At 33.1% G+C, this 27,513-nt stretch overlaps 1 protein-coding gene and 1 long non-coding RNA gene across 3 annotated transcripts; one reads left to right on the top strand and one right to left on the bottom strand.

The window, feature by feature from the left end:
* The first annotated feature begins 1,597 nt into the window (after positions 1–1,597).
* LOC135666726 (uncharacterized) lies at positions 1,598–8,143 on the top strand. Of its 2 annotated transcripts, none has more exons than XR_010509838.1 (5): positions 1,598–2,907; positions 3,099–3,459; positions 5,977–6,081; positions 6,192–6,305; positions 7,494–8,143. It is a non-coding gene; the product is annotated as an uncharacterized LOC135666726 (long non-coding RNA). The 2 variants fall into 2 exon arrangements; XR_010509839.1 differs by having other exon boundaries at positions 3,027–3,459.
* On the bottom strand, positions 3,787–7,839 carry LOC135666724 (uncharacterized). Its single transcript, XM_065178354.1, has 8 exons — positions 6,833–7,839; positions 6,633–6,765; positions 5,912–6,127; positions 5,389–5,544; positions 5,034–5,286; positions 4,558–4,958; positions 4,352–4,468; positions 3,787–4,231 (listed from the first exon to the last, which is right to left on the bottom strand). Exons 1-8 carry the CDS (start codon positions 7,837–7,839, stop codon positions 3,872–3,874), a joined length of 2,643 nt encoding a protein of 880 aa, XP_065034426.1. The 3' UTR covers positions 3,787–3,871.
* Positions 8,144–27,513: the final 19,370 nt, after the last annotated feature.

The following is a 27,513-nucleotide window of genomic DNA, read 5'->3' as shown; positions in this document are numbered from 1 at the left end:
TGTAACATGTCCATAAATTTCAGGTCGCTCTGTCTCCCAGTGGCGGAACTGATGATCGCTTTAAGAATCTCTCCCAGATCAAAAACAGAGCCCACACAAACCCAAATACGCAATTGGAAATGCCTCTCCACCCGCTTGTCTTGGTAGATCAGTTTAGCTAAGGTAGTCTTTCCTAATCCTCCCATGCCAACTATAGGGAGGACTGCAATCTTCTCATTCTCATCCTGCTGTTCTATTAGCAGCTTTACTATCTCATCCTTCTCCTCGCCTCTACCAATAACATCCGATTCCACGACATAAGAGTGTGTTTGTCGTACAGTTGGGGGGGTTTGCTCTTGTGTGCGAACTGCAAAATTGAACTTACGACTCTCTGCTGCAATCTCATCTATACTCTTTACTACTTCGTTCAATTTCCTTGCCATTTTGAATCGAAAATAAAGTGGATTATGGGATGAAAAGAAGTCACTGACCTTGCCCATCATCTTGTTCTCGATTGCTCTGTTACTCTTCCTGAGGGTTTCGAGATTAAATTCGTCGAGAACGTCCTCTGCAGCGTAGGCCGCATCCCTGAGTGCCGTCAACCAATTTTTGACGGCAGTGTCCTTAATCTGCTGCTCCTCTGCATCTCCAACGATGGATTGAATCCGCAACAACGTCCTCTCAAGCTTTTCCAGGTCCTCCTCCAGACCCCAGACACCACCTATCTGCCGGACTACGCTATTCTTCGTTGAGCCGATCAGAATTTCCAAGAAGGACGAGAGAAGTGCCTCGACAACCATGATTATTGTTGTCAGAATATGGTGGTGCTGGAGGTTCAATGGACGATGTATCTCAGGTTGCATACGAGTCTTTTGCACCTCTCCGACCTTATTTTTCTTTCTCGCTTGGATGGGATGGAATTTGTTAGCTGCGGATGCAAGCTACTAACGAAAAAGTTTCTGCTTCCGTGGATTGCACGCAGCATACGATACTATTCCTTTCTTCTTCTTCCTCTTCTTACAAAGCGGTTAACGAAAAAGTTTCTGCTTCCCTGGATCGCACGCAGCATACGATACAATTCCTTTCTTCTTCTTACATAGCGGTTTTCTTTAACTATGCAACCCGAGAGGAGTTGCTATCTCCTGCTGTCTCATAAACTTTCTATTCATCGGAAGAAACTGCTTATGCATATTGACTTGGTGTCAATGGAGTGCAGACATATTACTTCACATCCAATGGAGACAGACAGCATCAGGAATCTGATAAAATGCTCTAATTAAAGCGAAAAATGCACCATCAATCTTCTGCTTTTTCGACAATAATCCACCGTTCCAGCCTCGGCAAGTTCATCTTTTCGGCACAAGGCAAAGCAAGAACATGAAGCAAATCATTACGTACACCCAACCAAGAAGCAAAGAACCTCTCGTTCTGTGAGTCCAGGGGAAACCTGCCCTCTTCTCCATTACACAGGATCAGCATACCTTCCTTTTTCCCACACAAAAATGAGATGTTTTGGTAGCTCGAGCAAAAGACGGCAACCATTTTTGCTCTACTTCTATAGCTCTCTGCTAATATCAATTTCCCTCCTCGCTTACACCGTCTCTCTAGTTTTGGGCATCCCGAGGTTGTCGAAGCTTCAAGGCTGGTGAAATATCACCATAAACCACCATCGGCGTCGATTTTAGCTTATGGAATCTCTCGAATTCCTTATCTGAAGGCGAAGATGATATGTTTGGACAACAACTAATGGATGAACTTTGGAGAGATACGAGCTGAGTAATGCATTCCATTAACGATATTAAACATGGGGAGTTTTGAGAGAAGAAGTCTTTCGAGGGATGCAGGGCAATCTGCGACAGCTCATCATGGAGGGAGGCGAGGCTTTTCCAGAAGTTGGATTGCTCCGACGAGAACAACCAGTCGCAGTGACGGACGTGCAGTTCTGCCTAGCTCCATGATATGCCCTCTCCTCGAACCAGCCTCTGATGGATTCCTTTGATAGACGCCTCGAGGACACCGTTTTCCCAAGGAATGGCTTGTCTCACCAACTCTACTACTTCACCTCCTCGGCTGCTCCTCCATCCTCGTCAAAAAAATAAATACCGCTGGGATCAATTGAGAAATTGGATAATTTAAAATTTTAGTGCATGCAAAATTTGCCTACATAAATCAATCATCATTGTGTTTGAATCTAACTAATATCAATTCCATCAAAAAACACTTGAGCTTCTAAGTTATAAGTCAAACCTAGTCAATATAACTCAATTCTTCTGATTAGAACATAGAAGTCAAACACAAACTTGAGTCAAAGGGTTAATCTTTTAAATTATGGGTCAAGGCTATTATATGTAATCCGATTATTTCAATCATTGTCGATACGAAAATATAATCTCTTACACATGAATATTTCCAGCAAAGACATTATGAAGATAGGAACATTTTTACCTGACAATTAATTGCTCAAATTTTTTTATATTTTGATACTGTTATCATATTTCTTAATTTTGCATGAAATTACAAGTTATATCATTATGTAAATTTAAATGCACCACAACGAGATCAATTTTGAAGATATCATCTCTTTTCTTCAACTTCTGAAGCTCTCTCTCTCTCTCTCTCTCTCTCTCTCTCCAGATTGTGTATATCACACAGAGTCAACCTTCCATAATTGCTTGACAAGCAACCACCTGGTGTCCCAACTGCTTGTTTTGTGTGTGTTCAATGGCAAGAGACACTCCAATATGCCTACATTTCGATCCCGTGGGTTTGAGTTGCAGAGACCCATCCAGCATTATGCTCTTTGGGACTGTTGAGGATTAAATAGTTAGACATTGGGCTTCTTAACCCACACTTGATCTGCATTGGAAATGGTAGCCAACTTGATGAATTCATGTGGTGGATGCACAGAATCTGTTCGATGAAATGCCTGTAAGAAGTGTTTCCTTTGCATGTTATTTTTTTCTTTTTGTCCTTTAGAGTGTTTGATTGAAATATTTCATATGACGACAAACAAAAGGTGTTCATTTAAATTTCGCTACTCTGTTCAGTTTAGGATACAAAGTTGACGGATACATTGAAACTGGAATCTGAAGATCATAGCTGTTAAATTTGTTTCGCAGAGCTCAACTCCAGAAGAAGAACAAAAGCATTTGCCAGAATAACATCTATAATAATGAATTTGTCACCAGGAGAGTATTCAAGAGAAAGTTTTGCCCAGTTTCATTGGTTAAGATGAAGGATGTCCTTTGAAGCACTTCAGATTCAATGAAAGAAATTCGAGGTCATTGAGAACTCACAAAGAAAGCAACAGTAACAGGAGGCTGAAATCTATTCATAAATTTCAATGGTGAAGCAAGCTCTTCTGTTGATCATTGGTTAAGATGGAAGACATGCATAGTTAAAGCTGTAAAAGTAGAGGTTATTGGTCATTGGTGAAGTGAGCAGAAGATTTACCTCCGCTCGACACGGTTCTAATTCATTGTAAGTGTAACTTCGCCTATTAATAATTACAATACCAGTTGTTATCTAAATTGTTTGGAATTCAGAAGCATTGAAATTAAAATATCTTTTGCACAATCCATGAAGTGACAGCATATATAAACGGGAAAATAGTATATTACTTCACAATTGTTATCTGACATCCATATGATTTTGTGTAGCTGTTTGAAATTTAAAACTATTGGACTTTGATATAATTTTGCTCAATCAATGAAGTGATAGCATCTATAATTTTCACAATTTCTCTGAGAATAAAGGTTATCATTTGAATTTATCATAAACATGCTACTTGCCAAAACAAATCAATCATGAATTCTAAAATTAGTGAGTATTAAAATAAGTTTAAAAAATGATATTTTGAGTACATAAATGAAACATTTATCATAAACACAAGCTATAGTATGTTAAGAGCTTTTAAGTTTCTTAAAAATGCTTCTCCTATGTGGGAACCGCACTTTACAAACACAGCTGGGTAGCCAATGGGAGCATCAACCCAGGCTTCAAACCCTTGATTATGCCCTGGGTGATTGAAAGGCCTGGTGAAGATCTTTCCTGTCCAAATGTGTTGCCAGGAACACCCACCTGCCATAGGGAAATAGGCCTTGACTTCCTTTTTGGCTTTGTCAAGGACAGGAACTACCAGTATATCTGTCCCAACTAAGAACTGCTGGTATGTCAAGCTATGTACATGCTTGTCATCTGGATAGTGGAGGAATAGATGCCTAGCAACAGGCAAGCCTCTCTGAGCTGCCTCCTGAGAAAAATAAATCAACAAAAGAAGCACATCAGAAAAATGAAAAGAGGATTTCTTGCATATAGATATTAATTTTTTTGAAACAAAATCTAATATCGACATACATTTATGAGAATGTACCTTTACAAGTTGGATTCGGTAGAATTTCCAAGCTTTGTATATCTTGGCACAGCGTGCAAAATGAGCTAATGTGTTTCTGTTAGAGTAAAACTGGCAATTGGACGATGGCTTGTTTCCCTGTAGATGCTACAAATGTTAGTGATGCTTCCACTTAGGGAAGTATGGAAATCAAACTTTGCTACTAGCTGAATTTTTTTGGTGCTTACTTCATGTGTCCGGAATACTACATTGAATGCATTTAATTCCATCCAGCGCATGAGAAGTTCTTCGCTTCGACGGTACCTGATGATAGGCATGTCTACTGTACAGTAGCCTCCAATATCACTATGGTTGAAGGCAAAACCTGAGAGGCCACTGCTCAGCAAACCTGTTACGCTACTCTTTATTCCATCATTAGCCTGCCAACTTACCATTTGATCACCCTCCCAAAACAACATAGACCACTTAGGGCTACCTCTGAAGCCAGCCCTCATGAAAAAGACTAAGTTTTCTTCTGGATCTTCCTTCTCCTTTCCATGACAGGTTGCTGCCCAATCATCTACAAATTCCCTGTTGACCTTAGCCCAAAGTTCAGGGTATCTGTTATGAGCTTCAAAGGGGTCTTCATCTATGTGAAAATATAAATACTATGTTAGTGTTTAAACATCATACTAATATTACAATAGAGAATTTTATTGAGTACCTGAATAGAGGTGAGCATCTAAAGGTAATCCTTCACCAAAATCGGCCATCCAACCTCTTACTCCAGTATCCACCATTTCGCGTAGAATTTTCTTGAACCAACTACTTGTTGCAGGATGTGTAAAATCCAACATTCCCACATCAAAAGCCGTGTTCGGTATCATGTATGTTCCTTGTGTTTTATCTTTTACTAAGATGCCTAAACTCTTAGCTTCTTCAAACAGATTCTTGTATTTGTTTGGCTTGTCATCAGTCTGCAATTGACAATGATCTCTTTTTCAGTTAAACTGATGACTGAATGAAATTGACCCATCTAATTAAATTGAAAAGGGCTCCAATGAGGGAAAGTTATTTACTGGAACAAGGCAGGGGTTGCAGTAGGTCATGACTCTAATATCATGAGTACGAAGATCGTTGACTAGCTCTCTCCATCCAGCATAATGGCAGGTATCAACTTCCCAGTTCCACCATAATTGTGACCCAATTACTGTTTCCCTCTTGCCAACCCAGTCCTGCAAGGTTATCACCTAGATTTTAATAAAGATTACAGAAAACATGCATGCATGTGTTGCAGGATGTCGTTACAGGTTGTCATGAATTCACACCACTAATTTTGCAAAGTGGTGGCTTCTATTTCTTCTGACTTCCCTTCTAGTTTTGAAGATCTTAGATCTGTGGTTAGCCATTTGCTATTTATTATAAGGCCACGCACACTTGAACAAACACTGGTGGCAAATGACATGATTGAACTTGTTGGTAGTGGTAACTTCATTTCATATAATTATTTGATGTGACTTACCGAGCTTATCTTGTATTTATCATAATTTTTCTTCTTTGAAATATTGTTCATATCATGATATTAGCATCAGTTTCAATCACCTGCAACCAAAATGCTGAAATAGGAACATCATGATCCTGTAATTGATCCCACACTCTGTGGACAGCTTCTGTGCCTCCCTGCATCCCGACAACAGCACCAGAAATAATCCAGTTTGGAAGCACTGGAGGTCTCCCTATGGTTTCTGTATAGGTTTCAATTAGTTCAACAGGTGAATATCCGTTCAGTATTCTTCCTTGAGCATAATTTCCATATATCTGTAAGAAGAATTTGCATTAGTTGTTTGTCATGCGGCTAGAAGTTTGATATGTACCCTTTCAGAAATACAAGTTACAACATGAAGAAGAAAAGATTAAGAGTTGAAGCGACTCAAAACTGTGCAGTCGAAGACAACAGCGTCACAAGACATGAGGTTGTCGATTGTCTTAGTATAAGGTTTGTCTCTTTTTTCCTAACTATGCAATTATGGATATACAGAAAATAGCCATTTAAGTGAGCTAATGTATAGTATTTCATTTTCCCGCAACTTTATTTTGTTTTCTGATGAAGATAAAACTATTTCACTCTGTCATGGTAAGTAAGATTCAGAGTTGGAAGATCTCATAAATCTTTGATACTCTTCCATGTTAAGAAGTGAAAAGGCAATGTGTTCCACAAAGAGTCCACTCTAATCCCATTAGCAAAAATTGTAGAACTCAAATGTCACTTTCGAAAATTCAACTACAAATCAAATAAATCATAGCTTTTGTCAGATTCAAGTACCTGAATCTGTACTCTATCAGGCTTTGTGAGATCAAAAGCTGAATAATTGTATCCTTCAAGATAAAGGGATCTCATTTTGGAGGTCATGTAGAATGGTGAAGGGGCATATGTCGTACTCCAATCACCTCCTGATCTGTCAATTGCGAAGCAGGAGAATTTACAATTTTGATTCTAAAAGAACCCTAATAAATAATGATTACCTGTAACTAATCAGATTGGCTGCGAAGGTGATGGGTTGATCTCCTCTTCCAATACCTTGCTCTTGGACAATTATAGGCACCCTCTTTCCTTTGAACTCCATATGGGAGAACTGCTCCCCAAAACCATAGAACTTTTCATCTTTGTCACTCGCATATGTGATGAAAACTTTATTGAATTCTGTAACCACTTGCTCTTCTCCTTGCTCATCCTGTGATGAGAGTGCAACAAAACCTCTTTGCCTTGAGATGTATGCAATGCATTGACGCTGCATTCGGATTAGTTTCCAGCTTGAGCCCTGTAGAATTCTTCTTTTTGTTACACTTGGGCTCAATTTCTTATCATATTCACCAAACTTTACAGAAAAACCAATTTGATTGCTGCTCCTCTGTTCAAGCAAAAACCAGTATCTAGCAACAAATGAAGGTTTCCTAGCCCATCCAAATCTGATTTTTTTCTTCCCCAGGTACAAGCTTTTCTTAGGAAGTATGTTAGTCTTCTTACTGAAGAGCCTTCCTGTGATCATCAGAATCGGGGAGTAAGACTTATTGAATGATTCAGGAGTTCCTTTATTGTTTGAGTTTGAAAACCCAGATAAGAGATTATCATCTTCAGCATTCTCTTCAATGTCCGTCTCATAAAGGACCCTTATTTCTTCCACAGACTGGTGCTTGCAGATGAAAAGAACATCACCATCCTTAATAGCGAAAGAGCCTCTGCTCTCCTCCACCTGAGTCTGGACAGCTGCAGCAGATATGAAGGCCTCTCCTGGGATCGTAGACCATATGCTCCTGTTAGGCTGAGATCGGTGCGAGATCGAAAGGCAGCCACCATTTCTGCAGCTCCAAGCAAGCTGGAAATCCTCCCCAATCTGATAACTCTGGTCTTGTGAAATCTTGTGTGGACTGAAGGAGAGTCCTCCATGGATGAAAGGCAGGCACTTTAGGGTGGAAGGAAAGGGATTGTTGATGTGCTTGTGGTGCTTCTTGGAGATCCTCAACTCTGGCATGGTTGGCTAATTGGGAAGTGATGCCCTCCTCCTGTAGGTTGAAAGATTCAGAGATCCAACTGCCTCTATATATACAAATAGCAAATTAATCCTGAATATTCTGGTGGAGCCCAGATCATCACTATCTTGAGCAAATTCACCATAGAGACCTTTTCTTGTGTCAGATGCATTTACAGTTGTCCTATTTCTTCTTTTCCTTAATTGTATTTCTTTTATATAAAGCATCTATTATCATTATGTATTTGACAAATTCCCAACTATTTTCATGTTCTTTGTCATGTAGAAAAGTGTTGTATTTTGTTCATTCATGTGGTTTTCTACCCTTGAAATTAAAAGTGAGAGAGACAGAGAGAGTGGAAAGAAAAGAAATCTGTCCATGGGGTCCAGGAGAGATTTCATATGCAGTGAACACAAAGATATCCTTTTTGTTTTTTTTTTTTGGTGGTTTGACAAAGTTCAAGTTACAGATCAAGGACTTGGTCAATTGATCATTTTCATGATATAGATGGAAATAAAAACATGTATATCAGGACCATAGATTCTGAGTGACCTTAAAGTCTGAAATTTTGAAAAGAAAAAAGTGAATATGGACATCTACTTTCACATTTCTTTTACTTGAAAACTGGAACTTTGAGTATGATGCTAGAGAAGTTTGACTCTTACATCATTCATACCTAATCTTTCATATCCAAAGACCTACTCTACTCAGTGAAAATTGACCAGATTGTTAAATTGTTTGCCAAAATAGTAAGTTTTTTTATTTGCAAATAGTGAAAATTAATAGCTATATGTAAATTTAATGTATCAACTATATACACATATTATATATATATATATATATATATATATATATATATATATATATATATATATATATATATATATATATATATATATATGCCAGTGAAAGTTTCTATTAATAGTCAAACATGGGGTTTAAGTATATAAGAAAAAAATTGCAAGTTTATGAGTTTTGTTAATACACTAAAATACAGAAATCACTGATGGAATACATATGCAATTTTTATAGATATCCACATGTTGGACAGATTGGATGTATCTAGATGAGTTTCTGGTCTCCTGCATTGCCGGATGAATGCCGCCAACCCAACCTGCTTGGAACAAATTCTTCAAAAGAATATTGAATAGGAAACATTGCCATGTTTCCGGATCTATTCGTTGAGTATGTGTTGTGTATCTACCCACTTTAAGAAAGGAATTCTGGCTGGTGCACCTTCCCGTGATTGCGGGAGCATACACAACTTACATACGCACATTAGAGTCATTTTGCATATTATGTTCGGTTTGATGGGGACTAAAAATTTCGACACCGTTTCATTATATTTAAATAAATTAATTTAACATGTAATAGATTTAATCTACCGTTAGATTTTCAACTCTTTCACAAGTTATAAATCATCATATATAATAAATTCACTTCTTATTTTTAGCCTACTTAGACATAATTATAAACTAAGCCGCAGTCAGAGTCTACACGAGGAAAAAGCTAACAATTCTTATACGCATTGGGGAAGCCGACAGTAGTAAGTTTTCCAAAGTTAGATGGTGTTTTGAACGATGATGTCCATCTCGTATTCATTTCCGTAAGTTATTCGTTTTCATTAGTTATCTTTAATATTTTAGTTTCTATATTTTTAAATATTATATTAAGATATTTATATTTGTGAGAGTAAACTATTTAATCTCATTATTTTAATATTATTTTTTTAATCCTATATAGTGATCTCAATATTTTACTTTTAAAAGTATAAAAATCTTTATTTAAAATTTAAAATATTAAAATCAAAATATTAAATATAATTAATTATAAGAATAATTTATAATTCGCCCTAAGTATCAAGGATACAGATTACTTTTGAGAGAGCTTATGTCTTCAGTTTCTTACTCTCTCTTTTAAATATTTTTTTTCCTAGCAGATTTAATTCGTATAGTTATTTTTATTTAAAAAATAATAATAAAGATTGAAGTACGTAAAGTCAAGAAATCCTTGCCATTATTTTGGGTCTCATTTGTGGGTTTTGCTTCCACGTTTCATCAAATAACTATGGCAAGGCAAGCAACCTATTATTTATTTATTTATTTATTTATGACCTCAGTCAATCTGGAAAGTGACAGTGGGGCCCGATGTAGACCCGGATGTCTCAATCGATGGTGTTTGGCAGCACCTGTCTTTTGTATTTTTATCACTCCCAGATTTATCTTTGAAAATATTATATATATATATATATTTATGTTACAACATAATTTGGTGGGGTAATTTTATTTATGTTAAACATGAGAATATTTGACTCTGTCATCGATGGGGACTGCTTCAGTGGGATGTGACTTGAAGTTTGTCATCGGCGAAATCCAAATCAGATTGATCAGCATTAATATACATCAGATTCGTTATAAGTCAAATATTGACTTTGATATATAAACTATCACGTAAAATTTAAAAGTTAACATTTACTGAATTATGAGTTTACCTCTACCAAGAACTTGACAATTATAGATAAATAGCTTAAATTTTTAGAATTATAGGAACATCGTCTCTAAGTATTCGTGATAACTACCGACTACTATTACATTACTTTTGAGATGATTTCATGGATGAATATTTTTTATATTATTTTAATTTTTATATTAAAATAAATCTTTATTATTGGTAATATAAGCCGAAACATTAGTATCAATCTACCATATACAAAATCATATTTATACCTTTAGAACCAAGGCTTAAGGCCCTCTCCACGAGAGCCAACGTTCAGTGAATACCTGGGTGTCCAGCCTAAAGGGAATCGTGACACTCTTTTAGGAGTTCACGCCTCAAATTGTCCACTCGAGGAACATAAACCCTATTCCCTTTTGTGTACACGAGTCCCTCCTAGACCCAAAATCGTCGTGCCTTGCCTTCTTTGATGAGCTGCATCAGGATAACTGCCTGGGGGTCACTATACAGTCCATCCCTGATCCTGGAAAGGAATTTGGAGTGCAACTGACTTGCTTGGCCTCCGCCCTCCAATTGTACGGCATTCACGCGCTCCACTTTCCGACTCAATGCATCGGCCACGACATTTGCCTTTCCAGGCTTGTATTCCATTACCATATCAAATTCAGCTAGGAAGTCCTGCCATCGTGCTTGCTTTGGGGAAAGTTTCTTCTGTATGGAAATAACTCAGAGCGATGTTGTCCGTCCTCAACACAAATCGCGATCCGAGAAGGTAGTGTCTCCAAACTCGTAGACAGTGGATCACCGCTGTCATATCCTTCTCGTGCACTGGATATCGACGCTCGGTCTCGTTGAGCTTGCGGCTCTCGTAGGCTACCGGATGACCCTCCTGCATGAGCACTCTCCCAATTGCGAAGTCTAAACCATCTATATGGACTTCGAAAGGCTCTCCGTAGTTTGGCAATTTGAGCACCGGTTCTTCCAGAACAGCAGCATTCAGATCTTGGAATGCTATTTCACATTTGTCAGACCACTTCCAAGGCTGTTCCTTCTTCAGCAACTCCGTTAGTGGAGTTGCACGCTTCGAATATCCCACAATGAAGCGTTGATAGTAGTTGACAAAACCAAGGAAGGATCTCAACTCTGGCACCTTCTTTGGAGTTCGCCATTCCATAACCGCTTGCACCTTTGACTTATCCATCCGAATGGCAAAGTAGCATTTCTCCCTTTTTACGAACAAAGTGTTCTCCTTGAGAACCTTGAAAATTCTTCCGAAGGTGCTTGATGTGCTCCTCAAGCGTTTGGCTGTCGACGACGAAATCGTCCAAGTAAACGACCACGAACTTATCCAAATACTCCTTGAATAGCTAGTTCATGAGAGTGTAGAACGTGGTCGGGGCATTGGTTAAGCCGAAAGGCATCACCAAGAACTCAAACGCTCCATGGTTACACAGGTAGTCTTCGTTTCGTCGCCTTCAGCGATGCGCACCTGCCAATACCCCGACCGAAGGTCGAGTTTTGAGAAATACTTGGCTTTGCCTAGTTGGTCGAACAAGTCCGCAATGAGCGGGATGGGATACTTGTTCTTCACCGTCACTTTGTTGAGGGTTCGGTAATCGACACAGAGTCAGAGGCTCCCATCTTGTTTCGTTTGAAAGAGAACTGGAGCTCCGAATGGTGCTTTCGAACTGCGGATGAGACCACCGCTTAGCAGTTTACCTAACTGCTTTCTGAGTTCTGCCAACTCTGGCGAGGCCATGTGGTAGGGTGGTCTCGCTAGAGGCTTCACTCCTGGCTCCAGCTCGATTTTATGATCCACGCCCCTGCGTGGGAGAAGAGTCTTCGGCAATTCGGGTGGCATAACGTCAGTAAACTCTTTCAGGACGTTCGCCACCACAGCAGGTTCATGATTGGCCTCCTTGTCGAGTGGCTTTAGCTTCATAGCAGCCACAAATGTTAGTTCGCCTTTTCGTACCCCATTCTTTAATTGTAATACCGATATCTGTTGGGGGTCCTTGGTTCCTCTCCGAGAGACGGGAACCACATAGAGGTCGTCACCCCCCATCATGCATAAGGTGTTAAGGAACGGCATCGGCACCAACTTCGTCGTGTTCATAAATTCTATTCCAAGGATCACTTGGAAGTCGTCCAACGGCACCGCCATCATGTTCGTGCTCCCGCTCCATGTTCCGATCTTGATGGGGACTCCCTTTGCCAACCCAGAGATTCGCTTGGCCTTCGAGTTCACCGCCTTTATTCGACTTGGGCTCTTCTTTAAGATCAGTCCAAGTTGCTTTGCTTCTAGATCGGCAATAAAATTGTGGGTAGCGCTCGTGTCTACCATCGCACGGGTTGTTTGGCCATTGAGCTTGATGTCGACGTACATTAGCTCACCATTTCCTGCTTTATGTAGCCTTGTCTTCGAATTCTCCCCCACTTGACTCCTCGTCGTCGCTGTTGGATTCAGAACTGCTTGAACTAAGAGCAACAGCTTTGCCCTTGTTTGATTGAGAGGGGGGGGGGGTGGATGAAAGCTGTTAAAGCATTGAGTGCCTATTTTTGTGGGCACTCCCTCACCATATGCGGTCCTCCGCACAAGAAGCATCCACTAGGTTTCGAGGCCTTGCCCTTCGGGCTTGGCCCTTTGTAGGAACTCTTCTTCTTTTGTTCGCCACCAAGCTCCTTCCCACGAGAATATTTTGGAGGGCGATTGTTTGAAGACTATTTCCTTCTCCCTGGGTCTTCAGAGGAAACGAAGTCGGTGAGCCTTTCTGCAGCAGCAATTACCTCGACTAAATCGGCGATATTCCTTCGATGTAGTTTTTGTTGCGCCCATGACTTTAAACCATCGAGGAAGCTGAACAATTTATCCTTCTCGGACATATCCTGGATGTCCAGCATTAGTGCAGAAAATTGCTTCACATAGTCTCGAATGGAAGTATTTTGGCGGAGTTGTCTCAACTTCCTTCTTGCGACGAACTCGGTGTTCTCCGGTAGGAACTAAGTTCTCAACTCCCGCTTCAAGTCCTCCTATGTGTCGACTCGACACCGACCTTATTGGATCTCCTCCCAACGGGTTCGCCACCAAAGTTTTGCATCTCCATTAAGATACATGGTCGCTATCGAAACTTTGGTCTCCTCAGAATCGGGCCTTGTAGCTCGAAAGTATTGTTCCATGTCGAACAGAAAGTTCTCGAACTCCTTGGCATCTCTGGCCCCTCCATAACTGTGAGGCTCAGGTGCCCTCAAGTTTTGTGGTGGTGCAACGCGGGTGTTGCTTCCTCCCGCATTTAGTGCCCTTGTCAGCATGGTCACCCTCGAAGTGAGTTCCGCCACAACTTCCTGCAGGTGTTGCACGGAGTCCTTGGTGTCATCTGACAATCGATCGACTAGGGCCTCAACTTTGTCGATCTTGGACTTTACTTCCTCTTGCGAGCTCTCTACCCCAATCCTCTTCGTACAAGTTAAAAATATTAAAATACGGATGTATTGATTGTCAACTTGACTTATTCGAGTCATTTGTTAATTATTTTATATCAGAAGTATAATATTTTATAATAAATATCTATTATCTCATGATAATTTAAATCGAGATATGATGTTATCAATATTGTATTTGTCGATAATAAACCTAAAAATATTTGTAATTATTTATCTTTGCTTTTATGTTAATTCTTTTACTCAAATCCTAAAAATGATAAATTTTAATAATGTATTGTTAAAAGGAGCGAACAAAAAGTCAAACATATTAAAAATCTAAAATGTCAAAATTATATAAAAATTTTAGAAAACTTTAGTTTTGCCTACTCTAAGATTATAACCACTTAAAGTTCAGGATGAGTGTATTTTAATGGTCCAATGCTAGTTTATCTTGGGCAACTAATAAGACATTTATACTTTCTTTTTATAGCAATGTTTCAACTCATTACCAACTAGTGACTTGAAATTAAATTTTTTTCATTTAACTATCATGTAAGTTATTTATCATTAAAATATAAGAGCTTAGAATATTGTTATAATATAATGGAGTGAGGATATTGTGTGTTGGTCTACTTTTGTAGTGGAAATTGGAACTCTAACTCGCTCTCACGAATTATCAATTTATTGCAATAGACTATATAATTAAATAATATTGAGAAACAATATATTATATTGGAACAATTATGTAATATAATGACATAACTATATTTTATGTGGTAATAGTTATATCCAACATTCTTTTCAAGAAAACATAGAACCGATAGTTATAATAATGCTTTTCACGGATGAAAGTTAATATTTAAAATTTCATTTGGGTTATCTTTTCTACAAGCTCACATTTAACTATTTCAATTTTATTGATAAAATTTGAGAGACATGCATTTTAATAATTTTTAGTTCATTTCGAAGTAAAATAATGACAACGCATAATGCATTACAGTTTATTGTTTATGATATTAAGACAATGAACCTAATCGTGTACAGCGGGGACTATAGGATTATGTAGAGGAGCGGGGACTATAGGATTATGTAGAGGAGGAATGATAAAAGGTTTTATATCGAATGATTTGATGTCATCTCCAACTATAGCCTCTTTGATAGCAATGGCTAAAGAACAAAAGTAATTCAATTAGTAAAATATTTTGAAACAAGATCTAAATTTTAACAAGCATACGAAGCAATAAAAACTATTATCGAATATAGCAAAATTAGTAAAAGAAACAAGCTTTAAGATTTGCATCAAAAGAATTGAAGATAACTCTTCACTTAACATATTTCCTTTATGGTCCGCATTTAGAAGAACTTGGTGTGTTATTTATCCTTGTTTTAATATCAAAACTACAATAATGCTGGATCATACGCTATTACAAATACTATAAATAAATACTAATTACTATTGACTTAAGATTTTTGTCAACTCTTCTAATGCCGAAGATGATGTTGGAGCAAGCTAATGAGAAGTTGTCTTAGAAACATGATGGGCCAACACTTGAATATTTGTAAATGAAATTACAATACTGAAGTAATATATCTTGATGGATGAATTGTTTATCGCAAGAGTGAGTTGCTTTAAAGATTAGGATTAATTAAACATTATGCATGAGGTTTTAGTTTTTTGAAACTGACCATGGTCGTCTAGAAACTAAAATCTTCATTGTATATTGTAACTTTCTTTGCATGCAATAACATATCTCATGGTACAAGGGAAATGTATATAAATTAAATAAAGAATTATGACTTTATACCCTATGCTTGTTATATTTATTAATAAATATTTTATAGAAATAATGTCATCTTTTAACATAATGCATATACTTTATGTAAAAATCTAAGATTATTGTATGGTAAGTTGAAAAAAATATATTCCATATCCTTCAAGTGCATAAATATAATTGAGAGAGGAATAAGCATCTCTTTTGTAAATTGGCTAGTAATCCTTTAGTCATCCAATATTTTATGCTCTTTTTGTGATCAATTACATGAGGCATGGTCCTTAACTCCACACATAGAAATCTTTTTTAAAAATAAAACTAACTTAATTTTTTTGACGATCAATTTTATTATAATTTTTAAAAATATAAAAAGCAAAAATTCTCACTCTTAGAAATAATGATTTGAATAATATCTAGTTCACCTTTATTAATGAACCTAGTCGATGATCTTTTTCATAAAATTTAAAAATATCAAAACGTGGATGAAATTATTGTCAATTTGACATATTCAAGATGTTTGTTCGTTATTTTATATCAAAAGAGCAAAATATTTCAATAAACATCAAGATTATCATGATAATTTGAGTCATAATATGATGTTATCATGATTTTAAACGAGCATGGCAAAGTTAGAAATATTTGTAAAAAAGTCTTTCATTTTGTGTTAATTTGTTTCCCTCATGCTAAATAACAAAGAAGAATTTTAATAATCAATTGTATAAATTTGTGAACTAAAAAGTTAAACATAATCAAAATTTATGAAGACAAATTTGATATTTTGTTAAAATACCTTAAATATTTGTTTTGCCAACATTGACTTTGCAATCACTTAAATTTCAAGATGAGCAAATTCTAATGCTCTAAGATTATTTTATTATATGTAACTTATAATGAGAGTTTCTTTTTATAGAAATATTTTGTCTTAATAAATGCTAGTGACCTGAATTGAGAATTTGTTCATTTAACTATCGACTACGTTATTCATTATCAAAACCTAGTAACTAATAATATAATTGTACTTTAATAAAGTTAGTTTTATGGACATCGATTTGCATTTGTAGAGGAAATTGAAAATCTACCCCTATTACAAGAATTGCACATTTAAAATAATAAACTATATAATTAAATAATATCGAAAAAAATTATTCATCTTACTGGAAAATTTCTGCAAAATAATCATATAACTTGATTTCATGTGGTAATAGTCATGTCAAAACTTCTTTTCTTATAAACTTGGATGTTTCTATTTCTAGAAATAGAAAGAGAGTATTCTTTGATATAATAATACTTGTCATGATTGTTGGCAATCTATAAATGTTCAAAATTGATATTTATAATTTCGTTTGGGTCATTTTTTCCTCAAGTTGACATCTAACCATATCAATTTTATCGATAGTATTAAAGACTTTTATTTTATCATTTTTTATTCATCACATATTATGATAATGATAATACATAATGCATTAAAATTTATTTTTTATGATATTAGAAAAAATTAGCTCAAGGAGATGTAAGGTGTACTAGATTTTAAAGGGGAGGTATGATTATAGGATTAATATCAATTGATCTGATCTCATCCCCATCTATCGCATCTTTTATAGCAATGACTAAAAAATAAAAGTAATTCATGTTAGTAAAATATTTTGAAAGAAGATCTAAATTTTAATAATTATATGATATTATCTAAAATGTTGAATAATATAGCATAATTAGTTTTAAAAAAAAAGCAATCTTGATGGCATTAAAAAAACTACACAAATTTTCACAAACTACTTATTTTTACGGTCCATATTGTGGTGAACTTGGTGTTATTAATCATAAGTTTAAACATCGAAACTATTGAATCTCGGATTTTGATGATGAAATCAATTGATTGGTTAATTGATCTAATCCATATTATTGAGTTAAGTGTGCAGGATTAACTACGATAACCAGAAAACACAAAGCAAGAATACCGGAGTCAAGATCGATGGACGTTTAAGAGTCCGAAGAATCGTCGGAGATGCTACCGGAACCAACCGAGAAGAAATCGGGAACCTATTGGAATTTTCGGAAGTTCGCCGAAGAGATCGTCGGAGGTTCACGGAGATCACCGAGAAGGCTCGGCTACTTGTTAAAGTCATCACAAGATCGAGAGCTTGATGGGAGTCCGTCGGAAGAAGCTCGTCGGAAAGCTCGCCGAAACAAGACTCGACGTTCGCGGTTGAAAGCTTGCTTAGGATGTGTTTTTGTTATGTAGTTTACTTGTAATTAGGATTAGGATTAAGAGATAATCCTATATCCTGGTTAGGGGCCAACTGGGCCCAAAGTCAGATATGGTTTGGGCTTAAATTAAGCCAAACCAGTAAAATCGGAGTGCCAGGCGGTGGCACCGCCTGGCTGGGCGGTGACACCTCCTTGGCTGGGCGGTGGCACCGCCTGGCTGGGCGGTGGCACCTCCAGCACCGGGAACCCTAAGAGAATTCAAATTTTGGAGCCCAAATTTGAATCCTCTTGAGGCCTATAAATACCCCTCAAATCTTAGCTGAGATAACAACTTTTGAGAAGCATTTTGATTGAGAGAAAAGTCTTAGAAAGTCTTAGCAAGTCTTGTTTTCAATTTGCTAGAGAGTTCTCCTCCTCCTTTCTTATTGAAAATTTGTAAGAGGTTGAGCTGCTTGTAAAAGGTTGTAAGAGGGGTGTTTACCCTTCCATTTCACGAGATTTGCTAGTGGAAGGTGGGAGCCTCATCGAAGAGGGGCATCACAAGTGGAGTAGGTCATTTGACCGAACCACTCTAAAAATCGGCGTAATCTCTGGTTTGCATTTTATTATTGTCATTTACATTACTGCAAATCTTCTTACTGCTTTAGTTCCTTATTACCCTTGCTGCGCAACTTTAAGAATACGCTTTCAAGTTAAACTTTTCAAGTTCCGTTCTTATCGTACGAAAGATTTTGTTGAAATCGAAGTTTTAATCCGCTGGACTAATTCACCCAATAAGAAGTTGTCTTCGAAACGTTAGGCCAATAAGAAGTTGTCTTCGAAACGTGATAGACTAACATTACATTATACGTAAAAAAAATAAATTTTGCATTATTGAAGTAATGTGTAGATGGTTGAATTATTAATCACAAGAGTGAGGTAATATAAAGATTAGGGTCACTTCAATTTTATGCATAATGTTATATTATTTTAATACTTTTTATGTAACTGAAATCTTCATTGTATATAGCAACTTCCGTAGTATCTAATAATGTATAAAATGGAAGAATTGAAATGTATAAAAGTTGAATAAAAAATCATGACATCATACAATTTATAAACTATGCTTGTTATATCCATAAGATAAATATTTTATAAGAATATTATCATCTTTTGACAAGATACTTATAGTTTATATAACACTATTAAGATTTAAATTTTTAAAAAATTATTTCATATCTTTCAAGTGTATAAAAGCTACTAAGAGAGGATTTAAAGTTTACTTTGTGAATTACTAATTAATACCTCAGTAGTTTAGTATGTTATTCTCTTTTTGAGATGAAGTATATAAAGCATGGTGTAAAACTCTCCACGCATAGAATTCTTATTTAAAAAGAGGCCCAATTTAATTTTTTATGTTGTCAATTTAGTATTCTTGTAATATGAAAAAATATAAATGTGGATTGAAAATTCTCACTAGTACAATTTTATATTTGAATAATTTCTTGTTCACCTTATTCAGGAATATAATTGATGATCCTCTTCGTACAAGTTAAAAATATTAAAATACGGATGTATTGATTGTCAACTTGACTTGTTCGAGTCATTTGTTAATTATTTTATATCAGAAGTATAATATTTTATAATAAATATCTATTATCTCATGATAATTTAAATCGAGATATGATGTTATCAATATTGTATTTGTCGATAATAAACCTAAAAATATTTGTAATTATTTATCTTTACTTTTATGTTAATTCTTTTACTCAAATCCTAAAAAAGATAAATTTTAATAATGTATTGTTAAAACGAGTGAACAAAAAGTCAAACATATTAAAAATCTAAAATGTCATAATGATATAAAAATTTTAGAAAACTTTAGTTTTGCTTACTCTAAGATTATAACCACTTAAAGTTCAGGATGAGTGTATTTTAATGGTCCAATGCTGGTTTATCTTGGGCAACTAATAAGGCATTTATACTTTCTTTTTATAGCAATGTTTCAACTCATTACCAACTAGTGACTTGAAATTAAAATTTTTTCATTTAACTATCATGTAAGTTATTTATCATTAAAATATAAGAGCTTAGAATATTGTTATAATATAATGGAGTGAGGATATTGTGTGTTGGTCTACTTTTGTAGTGGAAATTGGAACTCTAACTCGCTCTCACGAATTATCAATTTATGGCAATAGACTATATAATTAAATAATATTGAGAAACAATATATTATATTGGAATAATTATGTAATATAATGACATAACTATATTTTATGTGGTAATAGTTATATCCAACCTTCTTTTCAAGAAAACATAGAATCGATAGTTATAATAATGCTTTTCACGGATGAAAGTTAATATTTAAAATTTCGTTTGGGTTATCTTTTCTACAAGCTCACATTTAACTATTTCAATTTTATCGATAAAATTTGAGAGACATATATTTTAATAATTTTTAGATCATTTCGAAGTAAAATAATGACAACGCATAATGCATTACAATTTATTGTTTATGATATTAAGACAATGAACCTAATCGTGTACAGTGGGGACTATAGGATTATGTAGAGGAGGAATGATAAAAGGTTTTATATCGAATGATTTAATGTCATCTCCAGCTATATCCTCTTTGATAGCAATGGCTAAAGAACAAAAGTAATTCAATTAGTAAAATATTTTGAAACAAGATCTAAATTTTAACAAGCATACGAAGCAATAAAAACTATTATCGAATATAGCAAAATTAGTAAAAGAAACAAGCTTTAAGATTTGCATCAAAAGAATTGAAGATAACTCTTCACTTAACATATTTCCTATATGGTCCGCATTTAGAAGAACTTGGTGTTATTTATCATTGTTTTAATATCAAAACTACAATAATGCTGGATCATACACTATTTCAAATACTATAAATAAATAAATAATAATTACTACTGACCTAAGATTTTTGCCAACTCTTCTAATGCTGAAGATGATGTTGGAGCAAGCTTATCAGATGCTACCGGGAAAAATTGCAATGTCGTTAAGAGGAGGAAGACCATCAGGCTAATGAGAAGTTGTCTTAGAAACATGATGGGCCAACACTTGAATATTTGTAAATGAAATTACAATACTGAAGTAATATATCTTGATTGATGAATTGTTTATCGCAAGAGTGAGTTGCTTTAAAGATTAGGATTAATTAAACATTATGCATGAGGTTTTAGTTTTTTGAAACTGACCATGGTCGTCTAGAAACTGAAATCTTCATTGTATATTGTAACTTTCTTTGCATGCAATAACATATCTCATGGTACAAGGGAAATGTATATAAATTAAATAAAGAATTGTGACTTTATACACTATGCTTGTTATATTTATTAATAAATATTTTATAGAAATAATATCATCTTTTAACATAATGCATATACTTTATGTAAAAATCTAAGATTATTGTATGGTAAGTTGAAAAAAATATATTCCATATCCTTCAAGTGCATAAATATTATTGAGAGAGGAATAAGCATCTCTTTTGTAAATTGGCTAGTAATCCTTTAGTCATCCAATACTTTATGCTCTTTTTGTGATCAATTACATGAGGCATGGTCCTTAACTCCACACATAGAAATCTTTTTAAAAAATAAAACTAACTTAATTTTTTTTAGATCAATTTTCTTGTAATTTTTGAAAATATAAAAAGCAAAAATTCTCACTCTTAGAAATAATGATTTGAATAAAAAGCAAAAATTCTCACCTTTATTAATGAACCTAGTCGATGATCTTTTTCATAAAATTTAAAAATATCAAAACGTGGATGAAATTATTGTCAATTTGACATATTCAAGATGTTTGTTCGTTATTTTATATCAAAAGAGCAATATATTTCAATAAACATCAAGATTATCATGATAATTTGAGTCATAATATGATGTTATCATGATTTTAAACGAGCATGGCAAAGTTAGAAATATTTGTAAAAAAGTCTTTCATTTTGTGTTAATTTGTTTCCTTCATGCTAAATGACAAAGAAGAATTTTAATAATCAATTGTATAAATTTGTGAACTAAAAAGTTAAACATAATCAAAATTTATGAAGACAAATTTGATATTTTGTTAAAATGCCTTAAATATTTGTTTTGCCAACATTGACTTTGCAATCACTTAATTTTCAAGATGAGCAAATTCTAATGCTCTAAGATTATTTTATTATAGGTAACTTATAATGAGAGTTTCTTTTTATAGAAATATTTTGACTTAGTAAATGCTAGTGACATAAATTGAGAATTTGTTCATTTAACTATCGACTACGTTATTCATTATCAAAACCTAGTAGCTAATAATATAATTATACTTTAATAAAGTTAGTTTTATGGACATTGATTTGCATTTGTAGAGGAAATTGAAAATCTTCCCCTATTACAAGAATTACACATTTAAAATAATAAACTATATAATTAAATAATATCGAAAAAAATTATTCATCTTACTGGAAAATTTCTACAAAATAATGATATAACTTGATTTCATGTGGTAATAGTCATGTCAAAATTTCTTTCTTATAAACTTGGATGTTTTTATTTCTAGAAATAGAAAGAGAGCATTCTTTGATATAATAATACTTGTCATGATTGTTGGCAATCTATAAATATTTAAAATTGATATTTATAATATTGTTTGGGTCATTTTTTCCTCAAGTTGACATCTAACCATATCAATTTTATCGATAATATTAAAGACTTTTATTTTATCATTTTTTATTCATCACATATTATGATAATGATAATACATAATGCATTAAAATTTATTTTTTATGATATTAGAAAAACTTAGCTCAAGGAGATGTAAGGTGTACTAGATTTTAAAGGGGAGGTATGATTATAGGATTAATATTAATTGATCTAATCTCATCCCCAACTATCGTCTCTTTATAGCAATGACTAAAAAATAAATGTAATTCATGTTACTAAAATATTTTGAAAGAAGATCTAAATTTTAATAATTATATGATATTATCTAAAATGTTGAATAATATAGCATAATTAGTTAAAAAAAAAAAGCAATCTTGATGGCATTAAAAAAACTACACAAATTTTCACAAACTACTTATTTTTAAGGTCCATATTGTGGTGAACTTGGTGTTATTAATCATAAGTTTTAACATCGAAACATACATAATGCGTCATCGTATATTATTCCGAATATCTTAAGCAAGTGAAACTATATTATTACTAAAATAATATTTTAGCCAACTATTCTAATTCTCAAGATGATGGAGGAGCAATCTCTTTATATGATAGTGCAAAAAATTACATTGTCGTTTAAAGAAGGAAGATCGTTAGGCCAATAAGAAGTTGTCTTCGAACGTGATAGACTAACATTACTTTATACGTAAAAAAAATAAATTTTGCATTATTGAAGTAATGTGTAGATGGTTGAATTATTAATCACAAGAGTGAGGTAATATAAAGATTAGGGTCAATTAAATTTTATGCATAATGTTATATTATTTTAATACTTTTAATGTAACTGAAATCTTTATTGTATATAGTAACTTCCGTAGTATCTAATAATGTATAAAATGGAAGAATTGAAATGTATAAAAGTTGAATAAAAAATCATGACATCATACAATTTATAAACTATGCTTGTTATATCCATAAGGTAAATATTTTATAAGAATATTATCATCTTTTGACAAGATACTTATAGTTTATATAACACTATTAAGATTTAAATTTAAAAAAATTATTTCATATCTTTTAAGTGCATAAAAGCTACTAAGAGAGGATTTAAAGTTTACTTTGTGAATTACTAATTAATACCTCAGTAGTTTAGTATGTTATGCTCTTTTTGAGATGAAGTATATAAAGCATGGTGTAAAACTCTCGACGCATAGAATTCTTATTTAAAATGAGGCCCAATTTAATTTTTTATGTTGTCAATTTAGTATTCTTGTAATATGAAAAAATCTAAATGTGGATTGAAAATTCTCACTAGTACAATTTTATATTTGAATAATTTCTTGTTCACCTTATTCAGGAATATAGTTGATGATCCTCTTCCAACAAGTTAAAAATATTAAAATACGGATGTATTGATTGTCAACTTGACTTGTTCGAGTCATTTGTTAATTATTTTATATCAGAAGTATAATATTTTATAATAAATATCTATTATCTCATGATAATTTAAATCGAGATATGTTGTTATCAATATTGTATTTGTCGATAATAAACCTAAAAATATTTGTAATTATTTATCTTTGCTTTTATGTTAATTCTTTTACTCAAATCCTAAAAAAGATAAAATTTAATAATGTATTGTTAAAAGGAGTGAACAAAAAGTCAAACATATTAAAAATCTAAAATGTCACAATTATATAAAAATTTAAAAAAACTTTAGTTTTGCCTACTCTAAGATTATAACCACTTAAAGTTCAGGATGAGTGTATTTTAATGGTCCAATGCTAGTTTATCTTGGGCAACTAATAAGGCATTTATACTTTCTTTTTATAGCAATGTTTCAACTCATTACCAACTAGTGACTTGAAATTAAATTTTTTTCATTTAACTATCATGTAAGTTATTAATCATTAAAATATAAGAGCTTAGAATATTGTTATAATATAATGGAGTGAGGATATTGTGTGTTGGTCTACTTTTGTAGTGGAAATTGGAACTCTAACTCGCTCTCACGAATTATCAATTTATGGCAATAGACTATATAATTAAATAATATTGAGAAACAATATATTATATTGGAATAATTATGTAATATAATGACATAACTATATTTTATGTGGTAATAGTTATATCCAACCTTCTTTTCAAGAAAACATAGAATCGATAGTTATAATAATGCTTTTCACGGATGAAAGTTAATATTTAAAATTTCGTTTGGGTTATCTTTTCTACAAGCTCACATTTAACTATTTCAATTTTATCGATAAAATTTGAGAGACATATATTTTAATAATTTTTAGATCATTTCGAAGTAAAATAATGACAACGCATAATGCATTACAATTTATTGTTTATGATATTAAGACAATGAACCTAATCGTGTACAGCGGGGACTATAGGATTATGTAGAGGAGGAATGATAAAAGGTTTTATATCGAATGATTTGATGTCATCTCCAGCTATAGCCTCTTTGATAGCAATGGCTAAAGAACAAAAGTAATTCAATTAGTAAAATATTTTGAAACAAACTCTAAATTTTAACAAGCATACGAAGCAATAAAAACTATTATCGAATATAACAAAATTAGTAAAAGAAACAAGCTTTTAGATTTGCATCAAAAGAATTGAAGATAACTCTTCACTTAACATATTTCCTATATGGTCAGCATTGAGAAGAACTTGGTGTTATTTATCATTGTTTTAATATCAAAACTACAATAATGCTGGATCATACGCTATTTCAAATACTATAAGTAAATAAATAATAATTACTACTGACCTAAGATTTTTGCCAACTCTTCTAATGCTGAAGATGATGTTGGAGGAAGCTTATCAGACGCTACCGAGAAAAATTGCATTGTCGTTAAGAGGAGGAAGACCATCAGGCTAATGAGAAGTTGTCTTAGAAACATGATGGGCCAACACTTGAATATTTGTAAATGAAATTACAATACTGAAGTAATATATCTTGATGGATGAATTGTTTTATCGCAAGAGTGAGTTGCTTTAAAAATTAGGATTAATTAAACGTTATGCATGAGGTTTTAGTTTTTTGAAACTGACCATGGTCGTCTAGAAACTGAAATCTTCATTGTATATTGTAACTTTCTTTGCATGCAATAACATATCAAATGGTACAAGGGAAATGTATATAAATTAAATAAAGAATTATGACTTTATACACAATGCTTGTTATATTTATTAATAAATATTTTATAGAAATAATGTCATCTTTTAACATAATGCATATACTTTATGTAAAAATCTAAGATTATTGTATGGTATGTTGAAAAAAATATATTCCATATCCTTCAAGTGCATAAATATAATTGAGAGAGGAATAAGCATCTCTTTTGTAAATTGGCTAGTAATCCTTTAGTCATCCAATACTTTATGCTTTTTTGTGATCAATTACATGAGGCATGGTTCTAAACTCCACACATAGAAATCTTTTTTAAAAATAGAACTAACTTAAATTTTTTTAGATCAATTTTCTTGTAATTTTTGAAAATATAAAAAACAAAAATTCTTACTCTTAGAAATAATAATTTGAATAATATCTAGTTCACCTTTATTAATGAACCTAGTCGATGATCTTTTTCATAAAATTTAAAATTTTCAAAATGTGGATGAAATTATTGTCAATTTGACATATTCAAGATGTTTGTTCATTATTTTATATCAAAAGAGCAAACTATTTCAATAAACATCAAGATTATCATGATAATTTGAGTCATAATATGATGTTATCATGATTTTAAACGAGCATGGCAAAGTTAGAAATATTTGTAAAAAAGTCTTGCATTTTATGTTAATTTGTTTCCCCCATGCTAAATAACAAAGATGAATTTTAATAATCAATTGTATAAATATGTGAATTAAAAAGTTAAACATAATCAAAATTTATGAAGACAAATTTGATATTTTGTTAAAATGCCTTAAATATTTGTTTTGCCAACATTGACTTTGCAATCACTTAATTTTCAAGATGAGCAAATTCTAATGCTCTAAGATTATTTTATTATAGGTAACTTATAATGAGAGTTTCTTTTTATAGAAATATTTTGACTTAGTAAATGCTAGTGACCTAAATTGAGAATTTGTTCATTTAACTATCGACTACGTTATTCATTATCAAAACCTAGTAGCTAATAATATAATTATACTTTAATAAAGTTAGTTTTATGGACATTGATTTGCATTTGTAGAGGAAATTGAAAATCTACCCCTATTACAAGAATTACACATTTAAAATAATAAACTATATAATTAAATAATATCGAAAAAAATTATTCATCTTACTGGAAAATTTCTACAAAATAATGATATAACTTGATTTCATGTGGTAATAGTCATGTCAAAATTTCTTTCTTATAAACTTGGATGTTTCTATTTCTAGAAATAGAAAGAGAGCATTCTTTGATATAATAATACTTGTCATGATTGTTGGCAATCTATAAATATTTAAAATTGATATTTATAATATTGTTTGGGTCATTTTTTCCTCAAGTTGACATCTAACCATATCAATTTTATCGATAATATTAAAGACTTTTTTTTTATCATTTTTTATTCATCACATATTATGATAATGATAATACATAATGCATTAAAATTTATTTTTTATGATATTAGAAAAACTTAGCTCAAGGAGATGTAAGGTGTACTAGATTTTAAAGGGGAGGTATGATTATAGGATTAATATCAATTGATCTGATCTCATCCCCAACTATCGCCTCTTTTATAGCAATGGCTAAAAAATAAACGTAATTCATGTTACTAAAATATTTTGAAAGAAGATCTAAATTTTAATAATTATATGATATTATCTAAAATGTTGAATAATATAGCATAATTAGTTAAAAAAAAAAAAGCAATCTTGATGGCATTAAAAAAACTACACAAATTTTCACAAACTACTTATTTTTAAGGTCCATATTGTGGTGAACTTGGTGTTATTAATCATAAGTTTTAACATCGAAACATACATAATGCGTCATCGTATATTATTCCGAATATCTTAAGCAAGTGAAACTATATTATTACTAAAATAATATTTTAGCCAACTATTCTAATTCTCAAGATGATGGAGGAGCAATCTCTTTATATGATAGTGCAAAAAATTACATTGTCGTTTAAAGAAGGAAGATCGTTAGGCCAATAAGAAGTTGTCTTCGAA

Source organism: Musa acuminata, unplaced genomic scaffold (genome assembly GCF_036884655.1).
Source record: "Musa acuminata AAA Group cultivar baxijiao unplaced genomic scaffold, Cavendish_Baxijiao_AAA HiC_scaffold_1123, whole genome shotgun sequence".
Taxonomy (NCBI): Eukaryota; Viridiplantae; Streptophyta; class Magnoliopsida; order Zingiberales; family Musaceae; genus Musa; species Musa acuminata.
The sequence above is the reverse complement of the archived record's forward strand: the minus strand, read 5'-3'. Positions and strand labels throughout refer to the sequence as shown.